The following is a 13643-nucleotide window of genomic DNA, read 5'->3' as shown; positions in this document are numbered from 1 at the left end:
AGCATTTGCTGGTGGGATGTAGGGTACTCCTGGATAGCGGGCAATACTCGCGTCATCACGTTAGGGTTTTAGAAATCATACGTGAAGCGGTCTTTCGGCAGCCAAAGTGCAAAACGAAATAACCACATACCAGCGATCAATAGGTTTTGTGAGAGAAGGCACTAGGGCTATAAAATCAAACGTCAAGCTTGACTCTATCCTTAAAGCGGCTCCGTATCTGACAATAATGATGGATACGTATGACACACAATATTTATATACCAGACATATTTGTGTATTTGCGAATTTTTGAGCGTTTTGTGTTAATAGAGCTTATAGTTCCTTGGGAAACTAATATTAGTAGTATAAAAAGCTCACTAACGAACTCACTATAAGAATAGGGTCGTTGTAGATTTGTACGAATCTCTCTACAACCTGCTAAAAGACTTAGGCCTGCCAAGAACTAACATAAGTTCATTCTTGGAACGTGCGTCGAAGGCAGCCCTAGCAGGTTCGTTTCATATATGGTTGGATAGAGAGAGGAGCTTGGAGAGTGGAGGCGAGTGTTTAACCTACACCCGGGTCGCAAGTCCCAGGCACTGTTGAAGCTCCTCTCCCTGCAACGCGATGGACCCGGCACCCGCACGGTGGATCCATGGAATGCTGAGAGGTTTCACCTCATATATATACAATAAATAATAGAACTATTATAATACATATATTTTTAATCTGTTAACACGCCTATCTCGGATAACATATATAGAAGTATAATGTTCCAAAACTCAGAGTAAATCTCATCTAAAACTTTTTATTATCAACACATTTACAACTTAGAAGTAAGTTCGGGGACTGCCTTGAATAAGTCTGCAACTAGACCTAGGTCAGATACCTGGAAAAAAATATTATGTTTAGAATAGATATATGTACTTTATTTTAATTTTAATTTAAATATACAATATATACTATAAATATATGAATTTCTTAAAATTACCAGGTAATTATGATATATAATCTGTAGTATTACATAACACAGATTATATATCTTCAAATACAAAGGTCTGGATGGATTATTCCGACAAACATGTTTGTATACTAAACTTTGGCAGTTGTTCTTTAAGCGATTTCCTTAAAATTTTTATATTAAAAAAATATTTATACCTGAAAGATGGGTGCTTCGGGGTCTTTATTGATGGCAACAATGGTCTTGGAGTCCTTCATACCAGCCAGATGTTGAATGGCTCCACTGATGCCAACAGCTATGTATAGATCCTGTTAATGGACAAGAAATATTTATTATTTAGGGCATTCAATACAAATGATAACAATATTAGTATTACTTATTATAACTCAAGGATGTGAGTCGCGTTTTTGATTGAAATTTTCAATATCATATTATCTTCCCATGATCATGTATATATGTTATTGAAATATAAAAACTTATTTTTAAATTTTCAAGGCTTTGACTCATTTGCATTTAAATAATGATTTGAATACAGAATTGATCATAATCTGATAATAATATTGTATTTCATGAACCATGTTTTAAATGGTATTTTAAGTTTGCTTATTACAATTCCTGTTGCACTCCTGTGTGTTAGTTGTATTGTGGGTATTTTTAAATAATGATGTCGGGCATAACATATGTAGATCACTTTATTATATGAGGTACCGTCATTCAGTCTTGCTGCTTAGCACAAACACATTACAAATTTCATAGTCTTATTGGAGTCTTGTTATATAGTGAACACTTACAGGAGCGACAATTTTTCCAGTCTGACCGATCTGCAGGTCGTTGGGTACAAAGCCCGCGTCAACTGCAGCACGGGAAGCCCCAACAGCTGCATTCAACTTATCAGCTAGATCGTACAGGAGCTTGAAGTTCTCACCAGACTTGAGACCACGACCTGGAGTGATAGAATTAATGGTCTAAGAGAAACGATGCGTATACACACATATATATATTATTGAATGTGTAAGGCTAAAATTATCAAATAAAACATATCTTTATGGAATTGTTTCAAAATTAAAAGTTTAGCCCTACTTATTTCAATATTTTTTACACATGATTCAATTATTTTTTATCTAATACAATGGATCTTGGAAGTCATAATAGAAGAATATCATATTAAAAAAAAGTTTTTATATTAAATGCTATAGATTAATAAAAAATTCAAAATAATATGGAAGCATCACATTACTTCCCCTTTTCATACATTCCAAAACCTATATGGATAAATCATTTAAAAATTATGGTTAAGATGTTTATATTCCTAACCTCCAGATACAATATTCTTGGCACTGGTCAATTCCGGCCGATCAGATTTCGTTATCTCCTGTGACACCCACTGAGTGAGATCAGTTTTGTAATCTCCCTCGGGGGCCTTCTCCACACTCGCTGAACCACCTTCCAAAGGTTCTGCTGGAAATGCTGTTCCTCTGACCGTGATAACCTTGATGGGATCCTTAGCCTCTAAGGTTAAAACTGCATTACCTGTAGCAAGATATTGCTTTTAATTAATAACCAGATCTTTTCATTGTCATTTACATGACATTAAATAATTATAATACTTATATTTTAGGTTTAAGGGTTTTTTATACTTAAGAAAATACATCATGCTGCATGCGGCAATGAAAATGCATCAATTCATATACCATAAGTTGTTATGTTACTTTTACTAAAGTCGTAACAATGGCAAAAGTAGTTCTTGTATAAAAGTGTAACAAACAGTCACACAAAATTTTTGTAATAGGTTTATAACATTGATAGAAGTTTAACTTAACACATGAATGAAACAAAGTTTTTGGGATTAATAACTAGTATAAAAATAATAGTTCTTAATTCGAAATTATAATTTTTTTATCAAATTGTTTACATTATGCCATATTATAAATTAAAACAGACTATTACTATGCCAAGATAAGATAATAGCATCTCTTGATGAACTTACAAAATTTGAATGAACTTTATTAATTTTAATATTTATTATGCCAATATCCTTACCAGCATAAATTGTCCTTATAAAGGTGTTAGCATCTTTAACACCAATGATATCAGTGATGGGTGAGACATCAAGTTTGGCAGCAACGCGAGGTAGGAGGGCCTTGCCAAATGCTGTCGCTGGTGCCAATATATGTGTGAAGTTGAATTGCTTCTGAGTGGCCAATATCAAAGATGTCAACGATTCAGAGGTAAAGCCCTTAAAAGCCTCGTTTTCTGCTACCAACACTTTTGACACTCCACCTGCTTTAGAAATCGCTTCGGCGGCCTGAAAACATTTATGTATTTTATCTACACTGACTACATCTGGTTGATAAGGAAAGTTATAATATAATTAACTTACTGGTCCACATTTGGTACCAGCAACGAGCACAGAAACTTCTCCACCGATTTTCTTTGCAGCGTTCAGGGCATTTTGAGTTGCTGGTAAGAGCGACTCATTGTTGTGTTCTGCTACTATCAACGTACTTTGAAGACGACGTAGCTGAAATTTGTAAATTTTGATACTATCTCTCATCATATCATTAAGTAATTATTATTCGTAAATTATTATGAAAAGCTGTTTTCACAGTTTTAAATAAGGAATTTACCTGAGAAGACAAAAACAAGTGCCTAGAGCACGGTGAAAACATTTTAAGTTCTAATTTTAAAATTCGTCTTAATACTATTTACAACTTTCAAAAAGGTTAAAACCTCAGTCAAAGTCCACTGGAGTTACGGAGTATTTTACCATTTACGAATACACTGGCATTATGTATACTCTTTATGTTGCCAGTTGTCAGGTTATTTGTATATAAAATAATTTAGAATTTTAATCATTTGAAACATTACATCGATATATAGCCTCAGTATAATAATAAAATAAGTTTCATGTATAACTCTACTAATTAACTCATATATAAAAATCATAATAAATATACTAAATCAGTTTTGAAATAGCATTAAATTATTATTAAATAGATATTAATAATTAAACAATGGTATTAAATTAATTTTATTGAAATTTATTTTTGTACCTTAAATTCCCGTTGCGCTAGTATAACAATCAACTAAAAAGAATTAAGAATTGCAGTATAATTTACTGCCTTATATCGTTTACATTTAAAAAATCATTCAATCAATGTTTTTAGCATTAGTTTTGACAATTGTAAAATGACAACTGGGAATTGACGTAGAGATTAAAACCAAACTTGTTTTCAAAACTATGTTGAATTGTTAAACAGCATAGCAGCTGCACAGTAACAAATTCGACAGGTATTGAAATAATCAAGATTAATATAAAAAAAATACTCGGAATTTAAGTTTGAATTATTTATAATGTAACATTTACTATTCTTTCAGACAACATAAGGAAGGAAGCGAAATAAAATAATTTAATATTTATATTAATTACACGACTGAATTTTACTGAAATGGCACATCACCCAATTGTTTCTATTACTCGCCGTGAAACATTTAGTTCCTGCCACAGGCTGCACAGGTAAAAGAATAAAGACTATAGGCTTTAAGTAATACTTCTTTAATATGAAAAAAATTAATATATCGATATCACTTCATACAATAACGTTTGACCCTTTAATGTAACATTTATATTAAGATAAAGGAAGCATGAGCATTAGGGGTTATCGATTTTTTAACCCTATATTCTAAATTATTTTTAAAATACTAAATAAAAAAAATTGTCTACATTTTTTAATTGTGTAAGTAGAAAATATTTTTATTTTCTTTTCAGTCCATTTTTGAGTGATGAGGATAATAAAAAACTGTATGGAAAATGCAATAATCCAAACGGTCATGGACACAATTATGTTGGTAAGATTTATAATAAATTCATTCAAACCAAATTATACTGAATTTTGAATTGGAGAAATATGTATAAACCACCTAGTAACTTAACTATTACTGTATTTTCATTGTTTACAGTCTTATTATAATATAATGTCTTGGTATTTCAAGTAAAAGGACTAAAAAGACTAATTTGCCTTCTTAAATTTAATATTAATATGTTTTCTATTAATTTGTTATAGTTTTGGTGACTGTAAAGGGACCGGTAGACCAGAACACGGGCATGGTGATGAATGTTCACGATCTGAAGCAGTACATGCACCAGGCTATAATGGACCCATTAGATCATAAGAACTTGGATCTAGATGTACCTTACTTCAAAACAGTGGTGAGTGCCGTCTCACACAATTCTTAAACCGACTGACAATATATCTGGAGCGAAATAGAATGCCAGGAAGTTATTGACAGATAAAAAATTGTGTTTAGTAGATGTCAGAATAAAAATGGACTAAGTGGCCAAAAATAATGAAATAAAAAAAAATCATAGTGAATTACTTTTAAGGCGTTTATCTTTTAAAATGTAAACTTTGAAATATTTATTATCAGGATGAGATTATTGTTAGGAGACCCACTTTTCCAATCAATTTGATTTATATACTTGGCAATTTGTTAATCTCATAACCAGTTTTAAATGAAATTTACAAAGTTGTACTCTTACCCTTATTAAATTAATTTAAATTGGTTCTATAAGTAATAAAACTGAAAATCGTTATTAAAATAATATATAAAAATTTTCCTAATATATATATATTTTTTTCTTTTATAATCACAATTGCTAAATGTTATGAAATTTTTATATTGTTAGTGCTTAGAAGATATATGTCTGTGTGCCAGTGTGTATGTGTATATATAATGTTTATATCAGGTGTGTTAAGTGGCCTTATCATGGTTTATTCCCAAAAAAACACCTAAACAATATTTGATATTAAGTAATGAGAATACTAACATTGTATCTTTTACTATTTTGCTTAAAAAAGTGCCATCTGTACAATATTATATGATAAATGTATAAAGTAGTGGAGTAAATAGTTATTTTGTAATAACTACAAGGTCAGGTTCATTCTTATCATACTAGTAAAAGATAAGATTATCACTTTTGTAGTCTTTAACCTTTTTTTATGAAGAATTCAATAACAACGATAGCTCATGTAAGCCATAGACATTTACATATGGAATTTTACTACTACTGGAACTACCACTATGAAACCGGCTCAACACGAGTTCATTTTTAGAAAGTGATAATAACAAATATTACAGTGATCCAGTTAAATAATGACACATGCGTTAAATTTTTTTTTATTTTAAAATAGCTATTTTGTTATACATACATAAGGCTATTAAAAACATATTTTCTTTTAAAATTTCATTTACAAGTTTTTATATTAATAATCATTACTAAATGACAAATTTTAATACATTTACAGGTGAGTACAACTGAAAATCTGGCCATATACATCTGGGATCAGTTACAGAAGATCATGGAGAAGCCGTATTTGTTGCATGAGGTGAAGATCTTGGAGACTGAGAAGAATCACGTTGTTTACCGCGGTGGTTCCACATATCCTAGGAAGAAAATTAACCCATCCAACTTACATACAAACCACCACGATGTGTCATCTGACTCGGACTGATATTATAAATAGACATAGATAATACTAAGCAATGATTTTCTTCACAACATTCATTGATGTTCAAATGTATTCGCTTAAACATTCACAATACCATAGACAATACATAATTTTAAGTTAACCTAAACCTTTTTTTATCTATAAAAAGTAATGTTTTTGTAGTATTTAGATATAAAAATGCCTCATGATATATTGGGCCTTTGTTATAGATATCTAAAAATATATATGTGCTTATGCTTTAAGAAAAAACTGTTCAGATTAATATTGTAATCTTGTATTAGGATCTATTTTAAAAATATACATTTACATATAAATATTTGTGGTACCTTAATATTTTTATGTATACATTTGTAAATCTCGAATCAATTCAATATTTTGTATGCTATTCGGTATTAATACCATGAGACGTAATGTATGAATAGAATTTTTGGACAATACTTAGAGATGGTTATCGTTAAATAAATAAAATACACTTATATATAACACACTTTTACTTTATTGCAATCAAATGTCAGCTATAAATAATATATATAAATGATTGGGCAATGATAAACATATTGTATGGTAATAGTTAATAAACATTTTTCATTCAAAGCAGACATAAGGAGTTACGAATCATTTAAATTATGTATCACACAAGTATATACTAGTCTAACACTAGATTATCAAAATCACAATAATTTTGGACTAAAATATTCAAAAACACACTTAATTATAAATCTATGGAAACATCAACATCACAAAATATGGAAACGTTATCTCATACAAATTTTGTACAGAATGTAAATGGGTGAGTAAAGCAAAAAGCTTCAATTCTTGCACAAATTAATTAAAGTTTGTATAGAAAAAAAAATTAAGTCAAGAATTACTGCAATCGCAGATTCAAGATCTTTAAAACACTCGCTAGATAAATATTTGTTACATCAAGTGAAGCAACACTGCTATATTAATTTTTAATGAAAAATATCAAGAAACAAAAACTACATCAGAAGCTAAAATAGATAAAATGGACATAAAAACTACTGTATTTTTCTTTCACAAAGTTCTCCAAGATTATAACTACTTCTATAAACACATAAGATCTCTTTTTGTAAATCTCAAATAATTTTAGTTAAATGTAAAACTCAGTTAAAAATCACTAGCACTAAGAATACAAAAAAAAAATTAAATAAATATAAAATTACTAATAAATATATCACTAGAATATAAAATATATAAATAATTGCACAATAACAGTCATAAAAACATCACAGGTTGGCACAAATTGAATTAATTAAAATTTTTAATCACCTATTAAAAAATATATATGTCAAATCGTCGTTTGCATACAGACTCGTTTACTTTCAGTATTCGTTTCTACACATTATACATGAAGTTTTTGTAATTTACATTATTTAATTAGCTACAAAAATTATTTCTCTTATTTTGTACACTACATTTATTTCAGGCTAGTAGTCATTTCGTGAATATAAAATTTTACATATTATTAAAATAAAATATGTAGTAGCAAAACTAAATCAATCACAAACTTGAAATAAAATGACAATTGACAAGCCGAAGATGTCAAAACACAGATAATATTTCTATAAAAATGTTTCCAAATTCAAAAAAATACTAAAACGTAATATCAAGCTAGAAAAAAAAAAATTATATAGCAAGATGTTTGTCTTTTTTGCACGGATGTTTTATAGTTATATATGGTATGCCCAGTTCAAAGTCGTTCCTGGGCCAGTATCTCAATTCGGGTTTTTGCTCGGGTCTTTCTTCGGACACGTTGAAGTATGCAAACAGTACCAACGCTGTATAACTAGCTATGAATATAAGTATGTGCCATACACCGTGCATGTACGGGAAGTCTATGGAGAGCCACGCGTCACAGAACATTCTGTCAATGATCCAGGAGAATATCGCGAGGCAGCACACCGCGACGCAGCGTAGACCGAGACGATACACACGGGCACATTTTACTCTATCAATAAATAAAATATACATATATTTAATATATAATTATGGCTGTTCTATTTTGAATGTATATTTTGTTTATTTTTTTTATTTTAAAATATTTCAATTATGGCATGATAAAAAATAATTTCAGTTATGATTTAAACCGAGATGCATCAACATGTGTTCTTAATTTGAATGTTGCATTGAACTGCGCGCTAATTTAAATGCGGTCAAGTATACCGGCTGCTAGATGTAGCTCAAACGTTAGTACTATTATTGCTAATATTATTTCGTTTGATGTTTTTAAACCAGCAATATAATTTGTAAATTACCTGTTCAATTCTTTACACAGAAACCCGATGGCCGGGAATGCGAGCATCATTAGTGCGAAGGCGTTAGCTTTTGGATGCATTACAAGGAAGCCTGTAGAGACTACCGAAAACACGCTCGAGTAGAATGCCAGTACTCGTCTGAAAATTTAATAGATATTAAGAAAGGTTTTAATTTTCGTCTTTTAAAACACAAACAAAACTGTCTGTTATCAATATTATATGACCTTATCTTTTTAAATGTAGGCTAACACGCTTGAGTGTTCGAAAACAAAACATCACATTGTTTTGAAGTTATTTTAGAACGTAATACAAATGAGTGCAAATGTACTTAACGTACTGAAGGAACTCAGTCAATAGTAAATACTCAGTTATGGGTGCATTGTATTTTCAAATAAATCTCAAGTTTTTTTTTTTACTTTATTGCAGCTATGCTTGAATCAGAGATGTCTCTAAAATATTGTACTCTGGGCAATTAATTTAAAATATATATATTTATAAATTTTTGTAAGCCTTTCCTATATTAAATAAATTATCTGCACGATATTCCAAATCAAATGACACCTCCATAGTTTTCAAAGGCAGAAAAAAGTTAGATATGAAAAATATTTGTTGACTAGACTTGTCAAATTTAAAAGCAGGGAACTAATCTTTCAAGTAAGATTATCTGATCAATTATTATGAAAGAAAAGTAATTCTTTTGTTCCTATTTATTGAAGGGGAGCGATAAAAAAATAATTAAAACGACGAAATATAACTGGCTGTAAAAGATTCTGTTTTTTTTTTTTCATATTATTTAATAATTACGCACGGGCACAAAACCTTCCAGCTATTTAAAAACGATACTACTAATAAAGGAAAGACACCTAAACCTAGTTGTAAATATTAATACATATTTAATAAAAAAAATTAAATTATGACTGAACGTTTGCGGCGTAATTTAGTTTTGTAATAACTTTTAACATTCCTTTTGCGAACTCTAGAATTTACGTAAGAAATTGAGAAAGAATTCTTTTTAATTGCACCGAACCATATGAAATTTTTACCAACGAGGTAACCGTGTATCTATTTTTAAATTACACTTTATTGCGCACCATAATATTTCGTATTTGATACTTCATACTGGTGCTTAGAACAAGTTCGCATCGTGATTATTAGTACAATTTCAATTTTCTTATAAAAATCTAATATGTTGTAAATTTAAAAAAAGAACGTTTAATTTTTATTAAAATTTGATTCATTTTATATATTCGATATTTCAGAGCCTGTACAATGAGGGTCTGGCCGCAATTCAAATTACAAAACACACTGATTAACACAGCACTAATGTTATTCGTGCTAAAAACTAATTATATAAAATCGCAAGGTTATTGTTACTCAGAAACACTCCTGCAGCCGTTACATTTGAATAGAATTAAATTATTTTATATTTCATTCATACAAAAAAAAAAATGATAATATATTGGACATTTTTATACCAAGTTAACGCACACATATGTATGTATGTGTGCGTGTGTGTATATACTATCTATGTATAGAGAGTCATTTTTTTTATATAAAATTTTTCGTAACTTTATTATACAGAAGCTAGAATCGAACCTTTATGAGATTGTTTCTCAAGTCTACTAGAACATCGGACGTGTTTAAGTAGCACCGTATAAAACACTAGTGTTGAGTGTCTCAGTCATTTCACGGTCTTTCTTTGACTTTATTTCCCTAGACTAATAACTCGCATTCCAGGAAGTAACTTCTTTTTGCAAACAAAATTAGACTGTCTGTTTCTTGCATTAATGCATTCTTATTATACGTATATTTATGGTCATGATCCTATAACGTCAACTATACCAAAAAATAGACTATATAATTTTTGTCTGACTGTTCATTTGTTCCAGGTTAACTCTGAAAAGTTTTGTAACTATTTAAGATATTAACTGGCAGATGATGGCTGATGTGATAAGCAGTAACTTAGTTTGGCTTTATTTTAGAAATTCCCTTTATTTATATAAATAATCATAAAAACAGCTATTCCGCGCGTACGAAGTCGGGAGCAGAGCTAGTAAAAATATTTAGTCTAATGTTTATGTATATTCATCATTTAGTCTGTTAATACATTTTAATTACAGGGTATACGATACTTGGGAGGTTTAATAGAACAACCTTGGACACCTTGCTCACTGGAGGCGAGAACGTTAAAAAAATACTTATGAGGGAAATAAATGTGTTACTATCAAAAAATATAATGCTATATGTGTAGATCTTACGCATTCTAGCCACTGTACATATATAGTATATACCTACACTCAGCTCCTTCGTTGTGTGTAAACATATGTATGTACCTACTGCAAAATGAATTTGCTTGTGTGAAAACAAAATCAACGTTGAGTTACATTATTCTGTAGGCTTACTCTAAGTTTGTATCACAATATGTGTAGAATAAACAATTTTTTTGTTCATAAATCTTCTTTATTTTCACTACGACTGGATAGTGCTTGACTTATTTTCCACCCGCTGGAAGGTGGAAATTAAGCCGTAGGTGGACGCACTATCACAGTATTAGCCTATTCAGCCTTCTCTTATAGCTCGATGGCAACACAGAGGCAGGCAAACTGTTCCAATCCTGAATCTTCGTTTATTATTAACATAGGTTATTGATTTAAAAACGCGTAACGCTTCGTATCTAGTGTGACTGCAAGCTTGTGTAAGCGTACCGGATAAGGTATTTGGTTGCTATTTTTATTTTGAAATTATACATATTACCCTCTAATCTAGCTTTTTATCAAACCTCGTACCTTTTAAAATATATTTTTTTTTATGAAGTTTTTTTTTATTTATACAATACTAAATACATTTTTTTAAAGATTCTAAGATATGTAAAAAAATGAGACGCACGTTTGGAGTATGAGGATTGTTAATAATATCTCAATTAACTTTTGAATGAATTCATCTTATCTCTTTCTAAATCTAACAACTCGTAAAGGATGGACATTTCGAGACCCACATTGAGTCCAACGAACCTTTTAGAGTTTTTTTTTTTTTAAATACGATCGAAAAAACCTTTCCATTTAAATTAAATATATAATTACATTATCTGTATAATTTCTGTGTGTAATATATTTTTTTCTCTTTTTGTAAAACTTAACGTTTTTTTAATTGAATTATGAAGCATAATTTTTTTCGGAAAATTAATTGGAATTCATCGCTTTCCGTTTATGTAAATATTTTAAATTTAATTGGTGTTTGGCAGTAAAGTCGGTTTTTTAATCAAATCTTTCATTGACTATTTTCCTTTGGTATTCCAAACAATCTTTGAATATCAATTTCCTAGAATCGATAAAATATTTTTTTTTATTTAAGTTTTTTCCAGTTCTATATATTTGTTACGTATTAATTTACAATACTTAAAAATTATTTAATATTTTGTTTATGTTACATAGAAAAATTAGTTCGTAATTCATAGATATTCAAGCAATAAAATAAATGTGTTTTTTTTTATTATAGTTTCTTCGGATAAATTTTATGTTGTTTGAAAAAGATCATTCCATTTGCCTTTCTTTTCATTCCATTGCAATTAAATAACAAGTTGTTCCAAGGCTTTATATTTACAACTATTTTAATACCATGTACAATTTACATTAGATTTTTTCGATGTTGCAACATTATTTTTGTCACAAAGTATCATATGTTTAATTATAAATCAAACCAGAAAACCGGTCTCATCGAGATCAAGACCTTTTTTTCTTACAATAACCAGACTTTATTTAAATTAAATGCTCAACTAACTTTTGATTTGAATGATTTAAACAATTCCTGAAATTTTATACTAAAACAAACCATAAATGAGGCTAAACATAGTATTTAATTTTAAACTCACCTATTACCCCCCAAGAATCTGGGGAAATGTCTCTTTGGTAGGAACATAGCAAAGGCTGCCATGAAAACCCATAGTATAGCCAGTTCATCGAGCAGTTGCCCTAAAATACAAATTATATATGATTATCTATTGAGTTTTTATTAATATAATTAAGTTAAATTAAATTTAAACTTTTTGGTTTGTATTCTTTTAGTTTTAAAAATATCAATAGATATTATTTATAATAATAACTACTTGGTTATAGAAAAAGGGAAATACAAAGTACAGCTAGATTATTTAAGATATCCTATAATATATAAATATCAAGAAACACTATTTATATCATTTAGAAGATTTTTTTTTAACAAAACCAATAATTATTTCTCATTTCAGTTGATCATAAATTTAATAGATGTCTTAAAAGTATTACTTATAGCTTGTTAATTATGTTAAAAAAAGCACACGAATTATAACTTACCCACTAAACTCAGGGTAGCGTGAAAGTAGGCAGAACTGATACCAACCACCATTAATAACACCCACAGTACATTGATTGCTGGGTTAAAAAATCTAGCATATTCTTGAAATAAATGTATCAATACTGGCGGGAACAAAAAGAATAGAATGTTACTTATCTGCAAAATTTAAGAAATATTTTGAACCACACGAAATTCGTTAAACTGTTAATTTTACATACAAATATTAAACACACACCGTATTAACAAATTCAGCTATTACAGGCGATATAGAATAATTGGATTCACACCAATCTACTGGAGAACTGCCACGTTCTAAATGCGACCACATTATTATTTTTCAATAATCCTTTGTTTGAAATTCACTTTTGTTTCAAAAATAATAATAAAAAAAAAAACTATAAATATTTTGCCGAAAATCAAAGATTTCTTCCTTTAACTATTTAAGACCGTCAATATTGTATAAAAAAATAATAAAATGAATAAGTCGTATTATTTTTATGTCTGACTCTCACAAGAAGTTATTTTGTATATTGCGATACAATAAATGCGAGCCTCGCGAAGTAGAATGAAGAATGTTTTTATTTTCAAGTT

At 29.4% G+C, this 13643-nt stretch overlaps 3 protein-coding genes across 3 annotated transcripts; 1 reads left to right on the top strand and 2 right to left on the bottom strand.

Annotated features, from left to right (window-relative positions):
- Window positions 1-686: 686 nt before the first annotated feature.
- LOC116779067 (electron transfer flavoprotein subunit alpha, mitochondrial) lies at window positions 687-3728 on the bottom strand. The gene is made up of 7 exons (XM_032673219.2): window positions 3568-3728; window positions 3321-3461; window positions 2981-3245; window positions 2255-2470; window positions 1732-1883; window positions 1138-1248; window positions 687-868 (listed from the first exon to the last, which is right to left on the bottom strand). The coding sequence occupies exons 1-7, from the start codon at window positions 3607-3609 to the stop codon at window positions 803-805; spliced, it is 993 nt and encodes a 330-aa protein (XP_032529110.1). The 5' UTR covers window positions 3610-3728; the 3' UTR covers window positions 687-802.
- Window positions 3729-4094: 366 nt separating this feature from the next.
- On the top strand, window positions 4095-6933 carry LOC116778906 (6-pyruvoyl tetrahydrobiopterin synthase). The gene is made up of 5 exons (XM_032672988.2): window positions 4095-4231; window positions 4319-4457; window positions 4710-4789; window positions 5005-5150; window positions 6247-6933. Exons 2-5 carry the CDS (start codon window positions 4390-4392, stop codon window positions 6451-6453), a joined length of 501 nt encoding a protein of 166 aa, XP_032528879.1. The 5' UTR covers window positions 4095-4231; window positions 4319-4389; the 3' UTR covers window positions 6454-6933.
- On the bottom strand, window positions 6924-13643 carry LOC116777921 (alkaline ceramidase). Its single transcript, XM_032671730.2, has 5 exons — window positions 13288-13643; window positions 13052-13208; window positions 12595-12694; window positions 8727-8864; window positions 6924-8419 (listed from the first exon to the last, which is right to left on the bottom strand). The coding sequence occupies exons 1-5, from the start codon at window positions 13378-13380 to the stop codon at window positions 8098-8100; spliced, it is 810 nt and encodes a 269-aa protein (XP_032527621.1). The 5' UTR covers window positions 13381-13643; the 3' UTR covers window positions 6924-8097.

This window comes from Danaus plexippus, chromosome 6 (assembly GCF_018135715.1).
Source record: "Danaus plexippus chromosome 6, MEX_DaPlex, whole genome shotgun sequence".
NCBI lineage: Eukaryota > Metazoa > Arthropoda > Insecta > Lepidoptera > Nymphalidae > Danaus > Danaus plexippus.
Note: the sequence above shows the minus strand (reverse complement) of the source record. Positions and strands in the feature narration are given on the sequence as shown.

Coding starts and splice junctions, on each gene's coding strand:
- LOC116777921 (XM_032671730.2), bottom strand. CDS start 13,380: ATGTGGTCGCATTTAGAACGTGGCAGTTCTCCAGTAGATTGGTGTGAA. Junction 13,209..13,287: donor TAGCTGAATTTGTTAATACG/GTGTGTGTTTAA, acceptor TAAATTTTGCAG/ATAAGTAACATTCTATTCTT. Junction 8,865..12,594: donor AGATTCTTGGGGGGTAATAG/GTGAGTTTAAAA, acceptor TTAAATTTTCAG/ACGAGTACTGGCATTCTACT.
- LOC116778906 (XM_032672988.2), top strand. CDS start 4,390: ATGGCACATCACCCAATTGTTTCTATTACTCGCCGTGAAACATTTAGT. Junction 4,790..5,004: donor TCATGGACACAATTATGTTG/GTAAGATTTATA, acceptor AATTTGTTATAG/TTTTGGTGACTGTAAAGGGA. Junction 5,151..6,246: donor TACCTTACTTCAAAACAGTG/GTGAGTGCCGTC, acceptor ATACATTTACAG/GTGAGTACAACTGAAAATCT.
- LOC116779067 (XM_032673219.2), bottom strand. CDS start 3,609: ATGTTTTCACCGTGCTCTAGGCACTTGTTTTTGTCTTCTCAG. Junction 3,462..3,567: donor ACTTGTTTTTGTCTTCTCAG/GTAAATTCCTTA, acceptor TACAAATTTCAG/CTACGTCGTCTTCAAAGTAC. Junction 1,249..1,731: donor CTGGAAAAATTGTCGCTCCT/GTAAGTGTTCAC, acceptor GTCCATTAACAG/GATCTATACATAGCTGTTGG.